Here is a 23,998-nt window from a genome sequence, read left to right on the forward strand (position 1 = left end):
AATTTATACCATTTAGTCAAAATGTTATTTATTTGTAGAAATCAAAAGACCCTCAACTAGCTAAAAATTGCTTATTCTGGGGACTACTCTGGAACTTCTGTAAATTATTTTACAAAGCATGTTTTTTATCAAAACAAGAACATTGCTGACAGCCCTGGGCATCCTCTTCATATAACTAGAGGGTCTTCAGTCAAATGGTTCCTCAGCTGCTGTAAGACAGACTGCTACAGGCATTAACATCTAGCAGAAAAAAAAACACGAGTTACAACAGTATTTTTTGTGATTAATGAAGAAATTATGGCTTGAACTGAACTGAAATAAATGTAACTAATTAATGATTTATTAACATTCAAAAGTTTTGAAGTAGTATGTGAAAACATCTTGCTGTTTGGACATAACATAAAACAATGAGCATAGATAAAGTAGTTGCTATAAATCAAATATCATTTGATTGAGTAAATGTAACCAAATAAAAAAAACCTGCTTTGGCAGTTTGAATCATTTTAGAGTGTTAACACAATGGAGAAGAGGAAAAAATCTGGCAAATATTAGAGAGTAGCTACTATCTGCCAATTTGAAAAAGTATCTTGGGCCATCTAGCGCTAGAGTCTGACCAGTGTTATTATTTTTGTTTATATAACAAGTATGCTGTAATGTTTGAATAAAATGGAAATGTTTGATCGCCAAATGACTTTGATGCCTTGGCGTCATTAATCAAAGTCTTCACTCATCTGTATAAACATATTAAATTCAGATGGAACCATTTGAAGGTTTATCTCATCTATCTAAACACAGAGAAAGAACAAAAAATGCTAATTAAGTCCTGATAGGTTAACATTTTGTTTCAGAAGTTTAACATCATCTACTTAGCTTAACAAGCTGAAACAATCGGAGATTTAACTTCGCTTTGTTGGGAGAGTTGAAAGCCAAACTGAAGTGGTTGACAGCTTCCATCTGCCATCCAGCTCTGAGTCACTGTAATACCATCGCTCTGTGTTTTGTCCCTGACATGTCCCCACACTTTACATCAGCACAGAGGGAAACACTGGAGCTGTTTACAACAGGAGCTGCTCTATAGCATCTGGGTTACCTGTTGTCTAGCAACCAGCCTATTTAAATCCGGCTTTGTTTTCCGTTATTCTGAGTAATAGCTACTTAAAAAAGAGATACATGAGGGTAAAAGGAAGTGGACATAGACACGTGTTGCATTTGCTCCTTAATCATTGGACTTGCTGAAAATAGACCAACATTTTGAGCTGTCTTCTAAAAAATAAGCTCCCTTATTAAAAACAAATTTTTTATAAATATTCATTTGACCTAATCAAAAGTAATCCTTTAGAATGAATCTGATTTAGTTTTGATAAATGTGGTATAACTATTGGAAATATTTGCACATGCTGCACAGATATAATACCTTTAAAGCAAGGTATCAGATCCAGGTTGAAAATAGAGCTACACTTGTGAAGCTTGATTAACCAAACATCTGAAGCTTTGAATGTTGTGAAACTAAAAAATCCCAGAATAGGAGATTTTATAGTTCATCCATCCATCCATCCATCCATCCATCCATCCATCCATCCATCCATCCATCCATCCATCCATCCATCCATCCATCCATCCATCTTCTCCCACTTAGTCCTGCCAGGGTCGTGTGGGGCCGGTGCCTATCTCCGGCAGTCTATGGGCAAGAGGCGAGGTATAACCTGGAAGGATCCCCAGGCAACACATCCATGCACACCCCCTCACACCTAAGCACAATTTTAAAGAAGCCATTTAACCTAACAATTCTGTTTTTGGGCTGTAGGAGGAAGCCAGAGTACCCAGAGAGAACCCACCCATGCATAGGGAAAACATACAAACTCCAAGTAAAAAGGACCCGGGCCGGGAACCGAACCGAGACGTTCTTGCTGCAAGGCAATAGTGCTAGATTTTAAAGTAGAGATACAAAAATACTTCATCCATATTAGCAATTAGTGTTCAAAAATCTGCACTAGTCATATTACTGTTTGCATTTCACTTTTGTTTAAAATATTTATTCATTCAAATGTGATGAGAACATTTCTCATGTCAGCAACTTCCTGCTTTATATTAATAAACACTCCAGAAAACAGGAGGAACATCACTAAAGAAAACAATTATTAAAATCTCAGCTAATAATGTTCTGGCTTAAAACATATTTAGCAGCAAGTGTCATATTTGGAAAAAAGAAATGGCATATCCTCATAAAATCTATACAGTTCTCTTGTTTCTGCCCCATCACTTGTTTTGTTACTTAAAACCGATAAATCATTTTGTGTGAAGTAACAAAACAAACTACAAACACAATCTTATTTTAATAAGAGGACTTTTCATAGAGACAAAGAAAAAAAATGGAAGGGAAAAACAATGATGACCTGAATACTACCTACAACAATTTCTACTTTGGTTGCAAAAAGCTAATTCTGATAACAAATGGAGACTTGAGCCTCTGAAACTCAATAATTCTTCATGTGCTTTTTCTTACACCGCCTGCAAAGAAGATTAAACTGTGCTTACACAGTTTGGGTTGCAGCCCATATAATTTTCTGCACTCTAAGAGGTTGCAGCCAACCTCACTTTTCAATTCCTGATACGTTTCTGCACATAAGGTCAGTAGATGTTCTTCACACAAAATAAAAAATGAAGTTTTCTGTTTAGATGCTGTTAAATGGCATTTGAAAAAAAAAAAATCTGCCCTTACAACTGATGCTTTTGCAGAAGCATTACTCTGATAAATTCCTTCAGCTGTTCATGACCTGTTAACCGCCGAAAATTATTTTGAAGTTTAACTAAATTCATTGGTTTTAGTTAACCTTTAGATAGATAGATAGATAGATAGATAGATAGATAGATAGATAGATAGATAGATAGATAGATAGATAGATAGATAGATAGATAGATAGATAGATAGATAGATAGATAGATAGATAGATAGATAGATAGATAGATAGATTTGATTGATTGATGTGCATATGTGCATTGATATATGAAGGAGACCGTTGTGAATGTTGCCATAAGGTTTCAATATATGCATGTACGTACCAAACTAGAGGAGCACAAAATGGAGAACATAACAGCAAAAAAAACAACCAAAGTAAAAAATCTAGCTTCAAGCTTCAAGAGCAGCGGGTATCCCTTAGACATCCATTTATGTCGAAGGCAAAACCTACTGTGATTACACAATATTAAGCCAGGCATACACTGTAAATTTTTTTGCCCTTTTTGGGACAATTTTTTACAGTCGTGCAAGAATATTTTCAATAGGGGTTTCAGCCACATCGTACGTCCTGTGCTGTGTAGTATACAGCGAGATTTGCCTCTCACGACCACCTCCCGATCAGGAATCGTAAGGTGGGAAGAAAATCAAACGTGTTTGAAATACAGTCAGCCGTTGTGAGGTGTTCGTGGGCAAATCCTGCTGTTGATGTAAAGCTACGAGCATCCACGAGCTGATTTACCACAACCTCGAGCACTGCACATGTGCAATGGAGTTCTTCTTCCTCAGATTAACAAGTCCAACCAGTGCATCTCTCTGCACTCAGTCCGACGGGTGGTTTTTAGACGTAAAAGTGGGAGCAGGTAGATTGCATCAGAGCATCGTGCCAAAAATGTGAGAGAACATATACCGTGAGCTGTGAAATTTTAAAACCTGAGATTTCATCCTACAGTTTGAGCTGTAGCTGCATGCAACAATTGAAAATATCGCACAGTGTATGCCCGGCTTTTATTCAGTGGTATATACACTATATTGCCAAAAGTATTTGCTCACCTGCCTTGACTCACATATGAGCTTAAGTGACATCCCGTTCCTAATCCATAGGGTTCAATATGACGTCGGTCCACCCTTTGCAGCTAGAACAGCTTCAACTCTTCTGGGAAGGCTGTCCACAAGGTTTAGGAGTGTGTTTATGGGAATTTTTGACCATTCTTCCAGAAGCGCATTTGTGAGGTCGCACACTGATGTTGGACGAGAAGGCCTGGCTCTCAGTCTCCGCTCTAATTCATCCCAAAGGTGTTCTATCGGGTTGAGGTCAGGACTCTGTGCAGGCCAGTCAAGTTCATCCACACCAGACTCTGTCATCCATGTCTTTATGGACCTTGCTTTGTGCACTGGTGCACAGTCATGTTGGAAGAGGAAGGGGCCAGCTCCAAACTGTTCCCACAAAGTTGGGAGCATGGAATTGTCCAAAATGTCTTGGTATGCTGAAGCATTCAGAGTTCCTTTCACTGGAACTAAGGGGCCAAGCCCAGCTCCTGAAAAACAACCCCACACCATAATCCCCCCTCCACCAAACTTTACACTTGGCACAATGCAGTCAGACAAGTACCGTTCTCCTGGCAACCGCCAAACCCAGACCCGTCCATCAGATTGCCAGATGGAGAAGCGCGATTCGTCACTCCAGAGAACGCGTCTCCACTGCTCTAGAGTCCAGTGGCGGCGTGCTTTACACCACCGCATCCGACGCTTTGCATTGCACTTGGTGATGTATGGCTTGGATGCAGCTGCTCGACCATGGAAACCCATTCCATGAAGCTCTCTGCGCACTGTTCTTGAGCTAATCTGAAGGCCACATGAAGTTTGGAGGTCTGTAGTGATTGACTCTGCAGAAAGTTGGCGACCTCTTCGCACTATGCGCGTCAGCATCCGCTGACCCCGCTCCGTCAGTTTACGTGGCCTACCACTTCGTGGCTGAGTTGCTGTCGTTCCCAAACACTTCCATTTTCTTATAATACAGCTGACAGTTGACTGTGGAATATTTAGGAGCGAGGAAATTTCACGACTGGATTTGTTGCACAGGTGGCATCCTATCACAGTTCCACGCTGGAATTCACTGAGCTCCTGAGAGCGACCCATTCTTTCACAAATGTTTGTAAAAACAGTCTGCATGCCTAGGTGCTTGAATTTATACACCTGTGGCCATGGAAGTGATTGGAACACCTGATTCCAATAATTTGGATGGGTGAGCAAATACTTTTGGCAATATAGTGTATCTGTAGCTTAGTATTTAGTATTGGTGGGTATCCTTGAACACCTGGAACAAAACTCCCGTACTGTGTATGCATGGGCATCCTCTTGTAAAAAAGATTTACCAGGCTTCTTCAGAAGGCCCCAGACTTGCCCCACAAGTCACTGAATAGAAAAAGAATCGACGCGGACCCCGGAGATCCAGAGGCACCCCAGATCACGGGGACACAATGAGGGCAGATATAGGGATGGCTGCACCCAGCAGAGAAGGGCAAACAAGAGAGCACTCTGAGCCTGAATCCGAGGTGCCAAACCCCAAGGGGAGCCAGTCTCTGAGGGGCCTGACCCCAGAGACCATGTGCCTGGTTCCCATGGGGCTGTGGCAGCAAGCCCATGGGCTTTTACTGGCAAACTGTCACGATCAAGGTGGACATGGATGAGAACCCTGCGGTCCGGTGGCGAACCACCCTCCCATGCTGACCCCACAGAGCTAAGAGACCCAGAGTGGCAGCCACCAGGATCGAGATAGCACCCACTGAAGTACCCAGCTATGCACCTAGAGAACCATCAGTGCGCCAGCAGACAGGCCCCTGTCACTCGCAGGGAAAGGGGAGGAGCCAGGCCCTGCTCAAATGTAGGTTGGGCTGGGGAGGCAAACACCCAGTCTGTGGGTAGACAAAAAAATAACTTCTTATTCATCCTGTCACATTGACACAATCCCGTCTTTACACCCATAATAACATACATACTGTATACAAGCTTTCAACGGAGACGCACACATGGGCAGACACTAAACATATTCTCACACTCGTCACACACACACTATCCTCCCGAGTCTGGGGGCTAATCTTCCCAGGGGGAATGGGCCAACGGACCCAGGAGATCCCCAGACCTGTAAATCCTAACTTTCTAAATGCATTCCAATAACCACAGGTGGGCATGAGCATCGGAAGCAATGCCAGAAAGCATGACACATCTCTAGTACCTCAAATACACCCCCAGGCCAACAAAGGGAGAGCCAATCCCCACAAAAAAGAGAGGCCAGGGACTGGGCGCAGAGGCAACAGAGCAAGGGACTAAGCAGGTCGCCCGCCAGACAAATCCCTCCCAATCCAGGCCTCTTGTGGAGATGCCCTTTTTCTGCTGAAACCTTTACGGAGGGTTGTTGAGGAACTATCCAATTTACTTTAAATGATTTTTTAAAGACCTAAAACTATCGTCTTGCTGCATGCAGTCCCATAACTGCTGGTATCTGGCAAAAGATCTAGCTATTAATTTCAACAATCCTGCCACATATAGAATTTGGGTGTTCTATATGTGTGATGGTGTATAATGGTGTGTTGACCCTGACAGAAAATAACCCCAAAGCAACATTTATGCACAGATTTTGACTTTAAAGGCTGATAAACTTATTTTTTCCTTTGTGTTTCAATTTTCTTCTTTCTATATTTTTGTTTTTGTATGAGGTCCATGATGAGTATATGAAAGCTTCAAATAAGAATTATACAGTACTTGAGGTAAAAAGCAGTTTGACAAGAAAATTTTGATATAATAAATCCTACAAACCATTTTGTATTTCAGAATATTGCAATGTAAAAAAAAAAGTGTTCTCTGTGTTCAAGCTGTTTATGACTTCACTACTAAAAGGTTGCTATGTTTGAGATGGCCTTATGTTTAATCAGGTGGCACATTTTAAGGCCAAAGCCAGACTATAATTCTGAGAGAAATCAATGAACCTCTGGTTTTACGTCACTTTAAACCCACCACTTGCTTTCTGAAAATGTACAAACTGGTTGGTTATGAGCTGGTTAGTTAGTAAACGTTTGCAAAATAATGAAAATTCATGCCTTTTTTGTGCGCCAAAAGAAATGGTTGTTACTTTTCTTTAAGTCAGGTATGACACACCATTTCTCCTGATAACAGTGGGAGAGGGAGGAATCAGATATTCATGATCTTTGTGGACATAGCAAAGCATTGTGGGTATTCTCGAGAAATTATACTGATTGGCAAATATTTGAGGTGCAGCCCAGCTGTTTGCCTCAGACAAAGGTTAAGAATGAAGTGGCAACTATCGAATTATTCATCACGAGGAAGGCAGAGCTAGAGGTGTCTGTCGTTTTGGTGATCTTTTTTTGAGAAGATGATAGTCAAAAACCTAAAAGAAATCCATCAAACAGATGACATTGAAATCACTCTGATGATATCATCCATTCTGCTTTATGATTCTTCATTTTTCAGATACTGTCTTTGACCTGCTTTTGGTAACAAATAAACAACAACAGTTTAAGTCATTTCAAAGCTGTATTTGCATAATCCACATCTGCAGTTTTCAGAATAAGAAACCGACTTATAAAAAAAAGAATGAACAATTGTGTGTAAAACATTAATGGACAAAGAGTAGAAATATGAAGATAACAAAGAGTAGAAAGTTTAACATTGATTTTAGGGATCTCAAAAAAATGTTAGAAAAGGAGTTCCATGAATATAGAGGATGGAGCACAGTCACACTAAACCCTCAAATCAGTATAGTTTTCTGCAATGCCAAAGTCCTTATTTGAACATAACTTTCATTGATATATCCTTGAGCTTTAGCACTTTTTTCCTGATGTTAAGATTTCTTGTTTTTAATTAGGAGACACGCGGTTATAAGGAGCACATGTACCACTCACAGAATTTTCATACCTCTTCTTTTTTTTTTCTTCTTTTTTTTTTTTTTTTACATCTTACATCCAACAACCTCAAGATACCCTATATGGGTTGCATGCTACGACCAACACAAAGTAAAGCTTTATTTATTAAAATGATGCATGGTTTCAAACAGCTCCCATCTTGGATTCATGAATATCTTGCAGGTCCAATCCAACAACCGACAGGCCCAGCAAAGACGCTGTGAATCACAGTTAATCATGGTAAACCTGGAGGAGCAGCAGAGATCAAAAACTCACTGATGAAGAGGTGCAGTTTACTACAAGCTATGTAATTCAACGCTAAGGGAAACAATCCAGGCTTTTAGGCTTGTTTGAGACGTTCCATTCAGCAGATCTCAGTAAGATCTCACTCCTCAAACAATAAGGTGTCGTTCATACCCTTGATAGCTTACCGAGAGATGTTTGATCACATCAACCGGGTGTGAATTGGTTTTAAACTAAATCTGAGGCCTCCTATTGTTTTATTTTCTTGCCTATTACAAATGGCAGTCTGCACTGTTGCCTTGCAGGAAGAAGGTCCAGGGATTTCTGATAACACATTGGATCTTGAGGTCTCAGGGTTCAACTTGGAGCACACTTCTAAGCCAATTCAGTAATTAATTTGAAAATATGTTTCACCAAATGCATAATGTGGCAGAGACACCATTTTTCACCAAAAGTCTTAGAGATAAAATTGCAGTAAAAGTTGGTCTTCATTTGATGTTGCCTCAGGTAAGCTGAATTTTTATGCATGCCCTACTTATCAACCTTCACACTTTTTGGATTTTTCTTTTTGAAAACAAGTGTAGAAAATCGTGCATCATTTCTATTCCACCTTATTCCAAGTTGGTTGCTACGTTGTGTCGACGCATCACATAAACTTCCATTAAACTACATTAAAGTGTACAGTTGTAATGTGACAACGTGAGAAATAATGCAAGCGCTTTAGGTATTTTCTTCAAGGCATTTTTCTTCTCAAACATTTCATAATTATAAAACTGGAACAGTCAAAAATGTGGTAAAAGTTCAATCTTTGTTAAAACATTATAAATATTTCATATCAAAGCAAATTTTTCCAGTATAAAGTCCACAGTGCTGCTGGTTTAGTAGTGGAAAGTCTAATAAGATACTATAAAAAGGAAAAATCTGCAGAGAAAACAGCAAAAACATTTTCAGTCCCGTAAAGTAGGCTGAAGCCTAACAGACTTAATTCATGGATCCACGACAGGAATTGTGCTGACCTTGTTGTTCCTACTGATCCGACGTTCAGGCCGCTGTTTGGGTATTTTGGTCTGGATCAGTTCCTCCGGTGTGTTACCCAGTGGAGGCAGCAGCCTCTTCTTGCTGTTCCTGGTCTCAGGAAGCCACTGAGGTGGCAACTCAAATGGTCCAAAACCAAACTGTGGGGAGTCCTCTGCTTCTGTGGGAGTAGCTGGCGCCACCTGTGAAGATGAGGTGTACGCGCATGTGTGAACGGGAGAGGCCCGAGCTGCTTTAGCCACTGCAGGAGCCTCTTTCGTGATGACCAGCCCTCCAACTGGGTCCTTTGAAGTGTTCATTTCACCCTTAAAGCTTCCCAGTCTTGACCTATCCTTCAGGTTTTCTTTAGGCTCCAAGCTTCCTCCTAATATTTGAGAAGGAATCTCATTCTCTGCATCCTCTTCCTCCTCTTCAGAAGGTCTGAAGATCTGCTGTTGGCCGATATTAAACATCTCCAAAAGCTGGCTCCCGGATCGACCAGCTGTATCTAGTCCCACAGGCTCACCAATTACCCCCTCGCCCCCTATAGAGGCTAAACCACCGGTATTGACCACGTTACGGCGGCTGTAGCGCCTGTGAATCCTGGACAACAGTTCCAGGCAGCTATGGCGTGCTGAGCGGTTCACCGTCAAAAGTAAGACAGGATTGGTAAGGAGGGAAACCTTGGGAAGCCAAAGAGCTGTGAGATAAAGTGAGACAGGCAGCTCTTTAGTGTCTGCAAAAATCGTACGATAAACCACTAATGCTCCGTAGGGGGCACTGCATGCTGAGAAAGCCAGCACAGCAGCCAACAGGGTAGCATGCAACTCTGCCTCTCTCTGTGACACGTAAGGAATGGAGATACTGTTCTGCGGAGTCCGTAGAGCTGCAATGATCACCTTCTTCTTCTGACTGGCGCTGAGCGCTCTGCGGATCAGCAGCATAAAAAGGAAGACAAGGGCCAGAGGGAAGATCACGGTAGTGAGATTGTAGATCAAAACGAAGACCACGTGACCCGGAGAGCGAGCGTGGTCATCTGAGCACGATGAGGTGACATAGACGTCAGTAACGTTAGTCACAGCAAACACAGGGAGGCTGGCCACGACGGCGTGCACCCAGATATAGATGACCAAGTCTCGAGATCTGGCATCAGAGATTTTCCTCTCTAAGGGGTACAACACCGAGTAGTACCTGCAGACACAAAAACAAAGCATTAGCTTACATGTAGGAGGAACTGGGACATAAAAGAACTAAAAGTAGTTTTGGGATTCTGGAGTTATTCAAGCTGTTTTCTTGTGTGGAAAAAACAGCCTCTACTTTGAGATTAATGTCAACTAAATGCAGTCACGCTGAAAACGGCTTATGAAAATCTCTGTAAAGAGGATTTATGTGGCAATACAGATAAACAGAATGGAATTTTAAAGATCTAGTGTCTGAAATACCCACGTCAACAGCAGTAGGTTTAAGTAACACATTCTGTTTTTGTGAAGTAAGCCAGGCGAAACAGAAATCCACACAATCTCCTATTGATGTTAAAGCTTCAAATGGTTTCACAGCAGAGCTAGAATATATATAACATTAACAAATCCATTATATCTGATGCTGGCAGAAAAAGAATGCTAAGAGGGGAATTTTTACACATTTATGCTGCTGTTATTTTAGAGGGAGTTAATATATCGCAGCTAATTTTTTAAAGAGCTAACAGGAATTTTTAAAAGACTATTCGGTTTCGTATGCTTCCTCTTTTTTACAATTCTTCTTTCAATTTTGTATCTACAATAAAACGTTCATTTTTCTTGCCTTTTAATGGTGCCTTGGCCAACCTGCCCCTCTGCTGGCCCATACCCAATCAAAATGCAGGAAAAGTTTGAAACAATGCTTGACCACAACTATAAGATGTAACTGAAACGTTAAATTTATTTTGCCTATGTGACCTCAGGAGTTCACCGCTTCTCTGCTCTTTAACAGATGTTATAGTCATCGATCATTTTGTTGGACATTTGACTGGTCTTCTTGGAGAATAGATAGACTCGATTTAAATAAAACATATTTTGGTATTTACCTAGCTTTTAATTATAAGCCATTGTGTTTTATTGTTTTAAAGTCATAACCAAACACAGATGTAATGTTAGCCGGCTTTATCAATTTCAAAACCAGTTCTTGTGTTTTTGGGACCGTTGTCCACATGCAAATGTTGAAGAAACAGCCCCATACCATGATGAGGTTACCACCATGTTTGACCCCTTGTTTGTCTTAGGTTTAGTATTCTCATATTGCTCACTCCAAGCAATCTTCCTGCCTCTGTGACCAAAATGCCTTAATATTTGGTAACAGTTGGGATAAGATGGTTAAAACTTGAATAGAAATGAGTGTACCAATAGGATGATGAAGCTGAAACACAAATAAAAACCTGGTTTTAATTCTCGACTTCTGGAACATATCCTAACATTTATTAACTATACTTGCTTAGTAGAAAACCAGACCACTAGAAGTGAATTTAACAAGCTCTACAAATTCTTCCAAAAGAGAGCAGTCGAATATCCAGAAATGTGAGGATTTCACTTAAACTTTTTACAGAAATTCAACCCCTCAAGTTCTATAGTTATACTAGCAATTTTATTTTATCACCCTTTGAACATCCAGGGATAAGACTTAGAAACTGTGGACAGTTTCAAATACCTGGGTGTTCATGTCAATAACAAACTGGACTGGACCCATAACGCTGACGTCCCGTATAAGGGCGGCCACCTCCTGTGGAGGCTCAGGTCCTTTGGAGTAAGCAGGACCCTACCGAAAACCTTCTATGACTCTGTGGTGGCATTAGCCCTCCATTACCCTGATGTCTGCTGGGCCCCAGGCACACAGAGCGGGACAGAAAGAGACTGAACAAACTGGTGAAAAAGGCCATTTCAGTCCTAGGCTGCACTCTGGACTCAGTGGAGGAAGTGGCCGAGACGAGGGTGCTGTCCAAGCTCACATCTATCATGAACAACACCTTCCACCCTCTGCACCAGAGTGTAAAGGAGCTGAGCAGCTCCTTTAGTGACAGACTTATGTTACGTTCAATCTGCACACTTCAGAAGCAGCAGAAGCAGCTAGTTTACATGAAAGTCAATGGTTGACCTGGATCAAGACCCAGAAAAAGGTATTGCAGCGCGTTTTGAGCAGCAGTAGCAGCGTAACGTGCTTCAGAAGCACCAGCTGCTGGTGTTCGAAAAATTTAACTTTTGGTGCTCGACACGCCACATCAACCAATCAGAGAAGCTGAACTGGGAGCTGGCAGGGAGACAGACACAGCACTACTGATGCAGATCGCTAAGATAATCCTCTGAAACAACTCATTAATGCCTAAATTAACGTAAAATGTTGAAACCTGCTGGCAAAATATGTTCGCTTTTATTTTTCCGCCCCCAGTTTGGATTACGTGCATGAAAAATACCTTCCAGTCTCCACGAAGAGGCGACCAGGCCAGAGGCATCTACCGGGCCAGAGGCTGCTGTTAAACTGGATTCCCAGTGACAGAGCACCGGGGGTCTGAGGGCTCCGAAAGTGAAACAATAATTGTAGGCAGGATCGTAATCTTCATAAACTAACTACACAGATGAAGTTATCAGGTGGACTTTCTTACTTAAAAACATATTAAAACTACTTTTTACCCAATTATAACAGCAACTATATTAAATCTGCTCTCTGCCACTCAATACAGGAGCCACAGAAGCATTGGATGCATCTGGACACACTTTACTAGACATCTGACCTTAATGGGGACAAGCATCAAAAATCCAGCAGCAAAAGTTTTTTTGCTGCTTCCGGTGCTTGTGGTCTGAACATAGCATTCTTCATTAAAATAAGCCAAGCGACTCTCTCCATTTCATCCGCCATTGTTACAGGCAAAGAAAGGATAACTCCACCTAATGCACATCAGACCCACTTTCTGACCGCGCAGCTAAAGCAGCAAAGATTGAGGCATCTTTGCTGCACGTCAGAACTAAACTTGTACAAGTATCAAAAATGAAGAAGCACGCATGTTTTTGTTGCTTCTGCAACGTGCGGACTGAACGTAGCATTAAACACCCCGTGTGTAAAAAGAAGTGCTACCGCAGGTCATTCATCCCTGCTGCTATCAGACTTTACACTGCCACATCTCTACAACCTGGTGTAATAACACTGCAATAACTTATACTAATTATCTATTTAACAAAGCATAAACTACACTTTAACTGCTGCCACTTTAATGTACATAAGATACTGTATATATAAGTCACCTTAAATCTCATTTAGTCTTACCATCAACTATATATTCTTCATGCACCTTTTCCTCCTTTGTGCACCTCCTGTTTGTTTATAAGAGTCAATATCACAACTGAATTTCTCCATTGTGAGATCAATTAAGTTCTATTCTATTTGTTATCCAGTAAAAAAACAACGAAAAGGTGTCTACTTTTGTTTGTGCATATTCAAATACTACGGGTAATAAAAAGGCCCCTACAGCATGACTATGTAAAATCCACCATTCTTGATGGTTGACATATAGTTATTAGGATTTTAAGGTTAAGTACAAGGTATAATCTTCACTGTAAATCTACATTTGTAAATTGTGCTGGACCAGTGACAGAATATCAATATATTAACAATCATTCTATCAATTCTGTACAGAGATAACAATTAGCCACAGTTAAGTGCTAAATGCTTATTGTTAGTTGTACAAATGTTGCAGCTTCCTAAATAACATTTATTTATATGTCAGTAGGTTTATACGTTCATATTCAGGCTTGCATTTTAATGGTGTGTGACTTTGACACAAAACTAATTTTTTTAAAATCTGTGCTTCCAATATTGATCTCCTCCTACAAAAAACATTAAAACCCAATCATGCGTAGCTCTAAAACGATAATGCGATTTATGAATATTAGTAGTGTCTTTGTTCTTAAGCCACATTTCCTGATATTGATAAATCAAATAAATGAAGATGTCCATTAATTTTATTTTTTTTAAGATTCAAGATGAGGAAAAAACCCATTAAGATTTCATTAGCTATTTTCCTGTTTCTCATCACTGTGTAAATGAGCCAGTAAGTGTTTTGCAGTCTCAGCTTCTCTGTATATCTCTAGCCTTCATTGCCCTTCTGAAGAATAAATAATTAAGCGTTTGGATATTATTCTGACTGCAGTTACCAAGGAGCCAAAAACAATCTTCAAGGCAGTAAAAAGAAGGTAGAAATAATGGTGCAACATTGTAGTAGCCGACTGCAACTCCAGAAAAAAAAGAAAATAAAAAGAGTCAAAAACAAATCACGCAAACAGGAAATTTAGGACTTTGAAATAAATACTTTTTTTAATAAATACACAATAACTTTAATTTAGTCATGATTTGTCTGGATGATTTATTGGGATAAATGATCCAGCAGACGATTGAGAAAATATCATGTGGTCTGTTCCTACACAGTCCCTTTGTAAAAAGGGGTTCTCTTCCCTAATTTGTCACACCGTTTCAGTGATAGGTGAGGAACGTGTTTATTTTGAATGATGTTTCCTCTCTTCATTAGAAATTTGCCAATGTGTAAGAGCATGATATACAGTACGCCTGTTACATGTATCTGCATGTTATTAAAGGTTTCATCTCACAGTTATACACCTAATTTAATCTTATGCATATTTTTCAACCTTGGGATGAGATTTTACCACATGTAGATACAGTAGAGCAACAAAGTGTTTAGTCAGCCACTAACTGTGTGAGTTCTTATACTTAGAAAGATGAGAGACATTTTTATCATAGGTATAAAATGAGAAACAAAAATCCAGATAATAGCATTGAAGGATTTTTCGCAAATTTATTCATACATTTTGAAGGAAAATAAGCACTTGGTCCCCCACAAAGAAGAAAAAAAAAAAAAACACAGATGTGTGTCAACTGAAACAAACAGAGAACTTTTTGGCACAAACTGTACTTGTTTTGTTTGGAGGGAGAAGAATGCTATGCTTTGTCCAAAGAACACCACACTTTCAGAAAAGCACGGAAGTGGAAATGTCATGCTATGGGGCGGTTTCTCTGCAAAGAAGACAGGATGACTGATCCGTTTTAGGTCAAATGAACAGTGTTATGTATCAGGAGATTTTAGGAAAAAAGCTTCATCCATCAGTGAGAGCATTGAAGATGGAAGGTGGCTTTGCCCTCCTGCATGACAATAATCCCAAACACAGCACTCACTTCTATCATATCTAGTACATTCTGGTTATTATGAGAGCAGAAGAGACTATAATAGATCCTTAACAGAGCATTGCATTTTCTGTTTCTGTTTTAAGACTTAAAATTTTATTCAACTGAATGTTCCTAAAGATTTAATCTAATGCAAATGAACATGTCCATTTCTCCCAGTGTATGTATTTATTGCATGCTCTTTATCATTAAAGACCTATAAAAAAATGTGTTGAAAAGGATTGTGCACACATTTAGTGGATAACATAGAGGTTAATAACAGCAGCTAAGAGCAAAGCACAGTTTTTCCTTCTAAAGCAGCTCTGTCTAACTCGCCCCTTTGTCCCTTCCTATTTTATGTTTGATCCAAGGATGACAGGATGTATTGTTTACACTGAAAAAAAAATAGAGGTTGACAGAACTTACATTTTCTAGGCAACGTGATGCATTTGGTTTTTTGAGTTTTCCTTACTTATATTCACTGTGGTTGAGTTTACAAAGATTTTTGAGTTCTGCCAACTTAGGTTTTTGGAGTGTTACATAGAAATTTTGAGTTCTACCAACTTAGGTTTTTGAGTTTCACCTTTAAGTTCTGAGTTCTATCAACTTTGTTTTATGAGTTTGACATATAGATTTTGAGTTCTACAAACTCAGATTTTGTAGTGTTATCTGCAAGTTGAGTTCTATCAACTCAGTTTTTTTAGTCCTACCAATCGTCTTCACTACCAATCATTCAACACACAAAAAATTATGTTAATACAACATTTTTATTGCTTCAAGCCAAACATTGCATCAATAGATACAGTATAAAACCATGTTCAACAACATAATCTTAACTGCACAGATCAAAGTAACCTGACACTGGACCAGAATGTTCTAGATTCGTAAGAGTGATGATGAGGGAAAAAACAGTAAGACACCATTTTAGTAAGAGGAAAACACACAGGTAATTTTTTGTGAAGTAAGTGTATTAACATATATGAAAAAATAACAGTTTTACAAATTTGGACGGCCTTCAGTTTGTTTTTTTCAATTGTAGTCTCTTTAAATTGGGTGCACCCTTTAAAAAAAAATAAAATGAAATAAAATGTCTTGTTTCCCAACGGAAATAGAAAAAGGTTTTCCCTTTTTATCTCTGAGTTTTTCTTTTTAGTCCTACCACTCCGACAGGACGATGAATGCAAGAAAAGAAAGTCCTCTTCAGTCCAAATCCTTCTCTTCAGTCCAAATCCAGATGTTCACACGGTTGGCTCGCCATCTCCATTTAAGGAGAGAATCCAGAATCCAGGGTATCCAAAAAACCCAGCCTGCATAGCACAACAGGGCTTAGTTAAATCCATCCACTTCTTGTTCTTAACTGTACAGTTTATATCTCTCCAAGTATGATAAATTTCAGTGTGTAATGTAACTTTTCTAACTCATTACGAATTAACTGCTGCATTACAGGGTTAACATATAAAATGTTAATGTCACTGTTTTTCTTGTAAAGCAAATAAAATCATGAAAGCAAAAAATCCACATGTAAATAATGTAAATAACAGTAAATACCCACATCGGATTAAGAAAGTAAAATAATGTAGTCTTGTAATATTCTGTGCCTGAGTGCAACAACACTGCACTACATAAAACAATTTAGAAATTTAATAAGTTATTACACTCAACTTAATGTCTCTTTTCATTTGTACAATGAAAATAACAGGCACACTCTTTTCTCTATGCATAAACACTCACCCGCACTTGCGCGGCATAAACACGCACGCGCACACGCGCATTATAAACGCGCACGTGCGCGGCTTTTCCTTTCATCAGAACGTGAAAAACATGTGAACTCATGCTTCAACTCGGTGGCAATACACCACAAGGGAATGCTAACTCACGGAGCTAACCGCTAACTGTCTGTACTTTGCAGCACTCACCGGGAAAACTGGTAAGGTCCCAGGGTCGTTCCTCCGTGGTTCTCCAGATGCATAAAATCACAATGTCCGCCAATCTTCTTCTTCTTATGAGATTTTATGGCGGTTGGCAAACTTGTGAAATGTGCATTACCGCCACCAACTGATATGGAGTAAAGCAAGGAAACAGGAAACGATTCACCCCCCCCAAAAAAAAAAAAAAAAAAAAAAAAAAAAAAATACAATAAAATAACCTGTGTAACTTAAACCCACATAATACTAAATTATACTAAATTACATTTGCCCGTATAATTTTAATTTACTCTAGGTCATCGTACCTCTGCCAGTTTCTGATGGTCCCATTGGTCTTTCCATCATGCTTCCAACCATCTCCCAGTTCATATCTTTAACATCCAGATATTTTTCTGCAGCCTTCACTATTATTTTGATTTTTTCTGTTTTTTTTGTCGTCTGAGCAGTACAATTAATCACTTCCACCATGAAAAGAACAAAATTTGTCTTTTTAACAATTAGTGAGTCTTCATCAATTTTTGGAGATTTCTCTAGAGGTTTGAAATTTGCCGTGTGTTGAACTGTAGGTTTGGGTTTTTCTGACTGAAATGGGATCCTTTTTGCAGCTTCAGCATAAGTTATTCCAAGCTCAAATTTCATTTTTTTTATTTCTTCAGACCTTTTGCTTGCTTCACAGCCGCGATAAGCAGCAGTATGTTCTCCACCACAATTACAGCATTTTATTTTAGCTTCTTTTCCACATTTACCATATTCATGTTCTCCTGCACACCTTCCACACCTCTGTTTCCCTTTACAAACTGCTGCAATGTGTCCGAATTTTTGACATTTGAAACATCTCAATGGTGGTGGATTGTAGATTTTGACATTGTAACTGATGTAACCGATGAATACTTTGCTTGGTAATTGCTCTTCCTCGAATTTAATTAGTACAGATAAACTGTCAGATCTTTCTCCGTTTCTTGTTGTTTTTAACCGTTTTACTTCTTTTACTTTTGCACCGCTTATGTTTTCCAGAATCTCTTTTTCAGAAATTTTCAGAGGAACTCCTCCAATGACTCCCCTGCTGATCTTTTTGTTCTCCATTAGGCTGCACTGAACTCTTATCCCGTCAATTTTGTTAATACGTATTGCTTTGCCTTGCTGGGCGCTGTCTCTGCAGTTAATTAGCAGGTCTCCACTGTACAGAATTCTGGCACCTCTGACTTCTCCAACAAGTTTATTGATGGTTTTTGTTAAGTGAACCGGATTCCAGTTTGTAAAAGAGTCTGCCTGATTAACGACTTTGAATATGACTTTGAATTCATTTTGTTGTGCTGTGGAATGTATGGATTGATCATCACTGGATTGTTCTGAACTAGATTCCCCTTTAACTGATCTCTGTTTTTTCCGCTTTTTCTCATTTTTTGATGCTGCTATCTTCCAACCTTCATTGTCACTATTTCCCTCTTCCATCCCACAAGAATCGCTTCCTGTTTCCTCACTACTCACGGCCCAGGACATTTCTCCACAAGCAGAGCAGCTTCAAAACACGCGCCATGCACCAAACGCCTCGCCGCTTCTTCTTCTTCCGTCCGCCAATCTTCTCAAACACGAGGGAAAAAGGCTGTGCCCTTGAAGAAAGGGATAGGAAACCCCGTACCGTAGTGGGCGTGTCCATGAACATAGTGCGCATGCCTATGAGTTTACAGTTGAGGGAACTCAAAAAATCTTGTATAGGCGATTTAAAACTCCTTGTTAAACCAACTTCTGAGAATTTGAGTTGGGCAAACGTGTATTTATTTGTTAGATGTCAAATTTATATTTCTGAGTCGGATTACAATACAATTGTGTGTTAGAACAACAATTGCCATTTACTTTTTTAACAGTGTACGCCTGTGGGTTTGCTCACAGCATCTTTATCTGCTTAACACAGATTTTTGTGCCACTTCTGTGATCTAAAATCTCAACTGATATTAGAGATGATGTGGAAAACTATTGCTTCCTGTATATTCACACTATTCTTACGTGTTCCCAAAAGACTTAGCAGTATACTTTAGCTTATGGCAAGGAAACAAAATGCATGGATGCCAAAATTATAACCATTCTTACATTAAATTACACTGATTTCCCAATTTTTGCCTTCCCACACCATTTACCAGATAAAGAAGGGACGAGTGCTTCCACCATCCAGCTTAATATGTGAATAAAAACAGCTTTTTGCTTTCTGATGTGGACATAACATTATATCTTTAATGTAATTGTCACTTCTGTGCAATTTGCAGTTAGACAGCCATAAAAAAATATGACTTTTAAAGTGGAAATATCAATTTAAAAAATCTCCTCAACAATTTTGTATGACAAGAAAATCTTTTTACATCTGGCATGGCCCCTTATGGACTGAACAATTTCCTCGACGTTATTATTTCCTTTATGCTTCATAATGGATGTTCTCTGTTTCCAGGAACATAAAAACTAGCTCTGACAACAAAAAGAAAAATTCTATTTCCATCATGAGAAAGATCCTTTTTTAATTTTTAAAAACAGCGTGTGTGATTTTATGTGGGTAGCAGCTGCTATCTTTGGCTACTTTTGGTTGAAGTACTTAAAGCTGCAGGGAGGCTGGGACACATGCTCCATCGATTCCAGTCATCCACCTCCTCTTATCAACACAGGATGTAGATGGAGGCTAAAAAAGACTTTTGACAGCCTGAAAAACAACTGTTATTGATTTTAGCTCTTATTTGAGGCTCCATTAAAATGCTCATCTCCTTTCCATAGTCACATGGTCTCTTTGGCAGTATCAGCAGGAGAAATGTACCGATGAACTGATCAGAGAATTGATTTCAATGATCCTTCTCTGAAGAGCCTGAACCAAATTCAGTAAAGTGAGCAGGAGGTGCTCTTCATCTTTTTTTAGCTTCCCATTGACATTTAGGTTTTTCCTCACTGGAAACAATGAAAACCACTTTCTACTCTAGTGAAAAGCTTTTGTTTTAGCTTTAAAAAACTCTATTTTGATTTCAAGAACAAAAACAATTTGCTACGAGTAGAAATGCTTTAAACGTATATTTATCGTCTTACAGATTGTTTCTGTTTTGGTTCTTTTTTTTGTCAAATTTTTAGATCATTAAATCAACTTTAACAATAAAGTAGCCCAAGTAAAAACAAAAGGCATCCAAAAACAATGTAAAATTCGGAATTAACTATGATTAACCAGACTCCATGAAAATCTCAACCCTTTTGTGAGATAACAACACAAAAAAAAACATGTTCAGGTTAAAATAAGACATTATTCACAAAGAGGGACTCCTCTTCCCTCCATAAAAGACAGTTCATCCCAGCGCTGCGTGTCCCGCACCCGTGACATTATTAATAACCCCTCACACCCCACAATGGACTGTTCTCCCTGCTGCCTTCTGGGATAGGCTTCACGGCATTTGATGCAGATCCAGCAGATTCCGAAACCACTTCTTTCTCACTGCCATCAGACAGCCGAATGTTGTTTTTTCTTCCACAATGTTTACATTTGATCACTGCTGCACTTGAAAATTGAAATGACATGAAAGCTGTACAAAATTTAATTTCGTTTTGTATACACTCAATACAAAAAATGTTGTCTAAGTCTAAATCTAAGTTATTAAAGGAATAGTACACCCAAAACATGATTAGCCTTCATTTTCTACTCACCCCCATGCTGAACAACACTCTGGAGTACTTTTTTGATATCTCAAATGCATCTGGAGATCTGGGAGGCTTCTTGCTGTCTGCTGACATTCAAATAATGGAGGTCTATGGCGCCCGAGGCAGAAAGGTCCATAAAAGTCCACAAAAAACGTGTCAATATTCCTCCATACTGCTCGTCCAATGTATTCCAAGTGTCCTGAGTGGGTAGCGTCCATAATTTACTCGAAACGAAGTCATTTAGAATGTTTTAGAGCATAAACAGTAGTGTATAGGATTTCCTAAAAGCGCGTTCACGAGTCTACGGAAACCGCGGCAGACCAAACCAGATGAAAGTGCGCATTCAGCTCGGCAAAGAACTCATGCTCTTCCTCAACACTCAAGTCCTCAGACATTTTTCTTTCGTTGTTTCTTTCTTTGCACAGGTAATCAGCACATTTCTTCTTCTACGCTTGCATTATCGGCAGAGCAGACGCTGAATGCGCACTTTCATCTGGTTTGGTCTGCCGCGGTTTCCGTAGCGTCGTGAACGCGCTTTTAGGAAATCCTATACACTACTGTTTATGCTCTAAAAACATTCTAAATGACTTCGTTTCAAGTAAATTATGGACGCTACCCACTCAGGACACTTGGAATACATTGGACGAGCAGTATGGAGGAATATTGACACGTTTTTTTGTGGACTTTTATGGACCTTTCTGCCTCGGGCGCCATAGACCTCCATTATTTGAATGTCAGCAGACAGCAAGAAGCCTCCCAGATCTCCAGATGCATTTGAGATATCAAAAAAGTACTCCAGAGTGTTGTTCAGCATGGGGGTGAGTAGAAAATGAAGGCTAATCATGTTTTGGGTGTACTATTCCTTTAATACTAAACCATTCTTGATATTTTTATATTATTTGCACCTAGTTAAATGAGCTAACATAGACATTGTTATACACCATCATTATCTGCTGGTAGTTCCCACAAACTACGAGCAAACTACACAAATTTATGAGCATTTAGCTTCTTCTTCAATGAACGATTTGGAGCAGTGTTTGCTTGGCAGCCATTTTTTTTCCTCTTTTTGCTCTTGGTTTTGGACTTTTCCTCTTTCATTTCTCATTTCTATTGGGAAATGATGACTTGCTTGACTACAGTCCGTATCATACCATCTGATTGTGTTCTTTTAAATACAGAATACTCTTAAGTTTACTAACAAATGGAGAAAAAAAAAGGGTTAACATGCAAGAAAGTGCGCCAAAATTTAATCAGAAGGGCTTTGTGTGTAACCAGAGTGAGTTAGCAGCATATAAATCATCAATCATACATGGCTAGGCTCCTATGAATAGAACCTAAAAAAAAATGTAATAATGACCCTCATCTGTTTATGTATGATGTTTCTTAGGCTTTCAGACTCAAGCGAATAACTGAGAGCAACAAATCCATTAATGGAGGAGCACCAACATTACTCTAAGTGGGCATTAATGAGTCCCAAGCACTACAGGCCCTGCTTATCTCAGATAAGCTCAGTAAGATGCATGTCCCATAACTTTGAAAGTAAACACAGCATTTCGAGGAAATCAGTCAAAGATGGTGGAAGTAGTCTGTTGTGTGTAGGTATCAGGCTGCTTTGATTCCTACAAATTCGGATAATATACCTTAATGGATGGAATCATGAGGTTTTCTCTCTTCCAGATATTCCTGGAGGATAACTGCTAACCTTTAGTTTGAAACCCAAGGCTCCAAGGCTATCAGAAATAATGGAAAATCAAAGTTTGGGTGTTGTGGCATGGCCTTAAACAGGGGGCTCATGCTCAAAAATCCTGAAAGATGTGCCTGCAAACAATTCAGCAAAGTAGTGCGCCAAAATTCCTTAATAGCGATATATATCACTGATTATCTGCTACCAGCTGCATCATTGCATACATTCAACCACATAGGGTTAGGTAGCAATACCCTTTGAAATAGCAGTATTCATACCTACTGCACCCAACAATTTTGACTGAAAATAAATAAATAAATAACATACCTATCAAGAGCGATGGCACTGAAGCTGAGCACAGTGACAGAGCAAAACAGTTTGTGCAGGAATTTCACAACCTTGCAGAGCAGCAATGTGTGAAGCCACAGACAGCAGCGGGGACTGGCTCCAAGTGCCACGTCGAAGGGGACACACACCAGGCCAGCACAGATGCCCGAACATGCCAGGTTCTTTATGAATCTGTTGGTCACTGATTTAAAGACACTCGTACAGCAGGTGCACCACAGCACGGTTGCATTACCTGTGGAAAAGACAAAGGAGATAAGAACAAAGTCAGACTTAAGAGTTCATTAAGCTGGTAAGATGCTAGCATAGAGCACAACTCAAACGATCCCATGAGTTAGTTTTCTTCAATACATTTGCAATTATTGCAGCAAATTTGCTAAATCGTTTCTAAGGTTTCTCATTGGCTATATGCTTTTAGAAATGGACATGGATTCTATTGGCTCTGACAGCTCGATGGACATGTCAATCATCCATAAATGGTTTGAACATTTTTTTTAAAATCATCTCTAAAAATAAAATCATCCCTTGTGTAAAGGGCAAATCCCCCTTAATTAACATCTAAAAAACATATTGATACACTGACGATGTGTTATGAGTACAAACAAATATATCAGATAGCAAAAATGCTTTTTGTTGTACTTTTATTTGTGTAAAATATAATAAAAATCCCTCTGTGGGGCAGAAGATAATCGGGATTAAGAATTTCTCCCTTATTCTCTAAGTTCTAGTTCAGATATTAATGCCAGTAAAACTATCAATACTTAGTTGTTTTAGAGTTTGTAGTCCTGTAAAAATATAACAACTTATTAACTTTAAAGACATTTTAAAGACATAAAAATACATTCTTAAATTTGACAAAAGTGTTTTCTAAAATTATTATTTTTGTGCAATATAAACCAATTAATTAAGCTTAGAGAAAATGTATCTATGTGTGGCTTTATTAACTAAAATATATTTGTATTAAGACGATTACTAGTTTTAAAACAAGTATATTTGGTAGATTAATTAACCATTGTTACATTCCTTTTTGAATTTTAGGGTGTACAAAAAGTAATGTCTTGAAATTCAAAACATGGCAGGTCCAAATAGCCAATTGTGGATGCAGAGTTATAGATTTATAGCTGGGTCATTCAATTTTTTTTAATCAAATTCATTAAAAAAAAAAACATTCATCAAATATGGGTTCCAGGTGTCTATCATAGAATTAGACAAGAGCATAAATGGGTCAAAAGCTAATTAATTAAAATTCCTTAATTAACCCCAAAGGGAAATTGAATCT

At 39.0% G+C, this 23,998-nt stretch overlaps 1 protein-coding gene across 1 annotated transcript in view; it reads right to left on the reverse strand.

Moving 5' to 3' along the window:
• Window positions 1-7,272: 7,272 nt before the first annotated feature.
• The window catches only part of gpr176 (G protein-coupled receptor 176), a 29,922-nt gene continuing 13,196 nt past the window's right edge, over window positions 7,273-23,998 (reverse strand). The window contains exons 2-3 of the mRNA XM_038288362.1: window positions 22,702-22,954; window positions 7,273-10,101 (exon numbers count right to left, since the gene is read on the reverse strand). Coding sequence (XP_038144290.1) covers window positions 8,883-10,101; window positions 22,702-22,954 — 1,472 coding nt within the window. The 3' untranslated portion in view covers window positions 7,273-8,882. The remainder of the gene's footprint in view (window positions 10,102-22,701; window positions 22,955-23,998) is intronic.

Source organism: Cyprinodon tularosa, unplaced genomic scaffold, assembly GCF_016077235.1.
Source record: "Cyprinodon tularosa strain WSP-4 unplaced genomic scaffold, ASM1607723v1 ctg253, whole genome shotgun sequence".
Taxonomy (NCBI): Eukaryota; Metazoa; Chordata; class Actinopteri; order Cyprinodontiformes; family Cyprinodontidae; genus Cyprinodon; species Cyprinodon tularosa.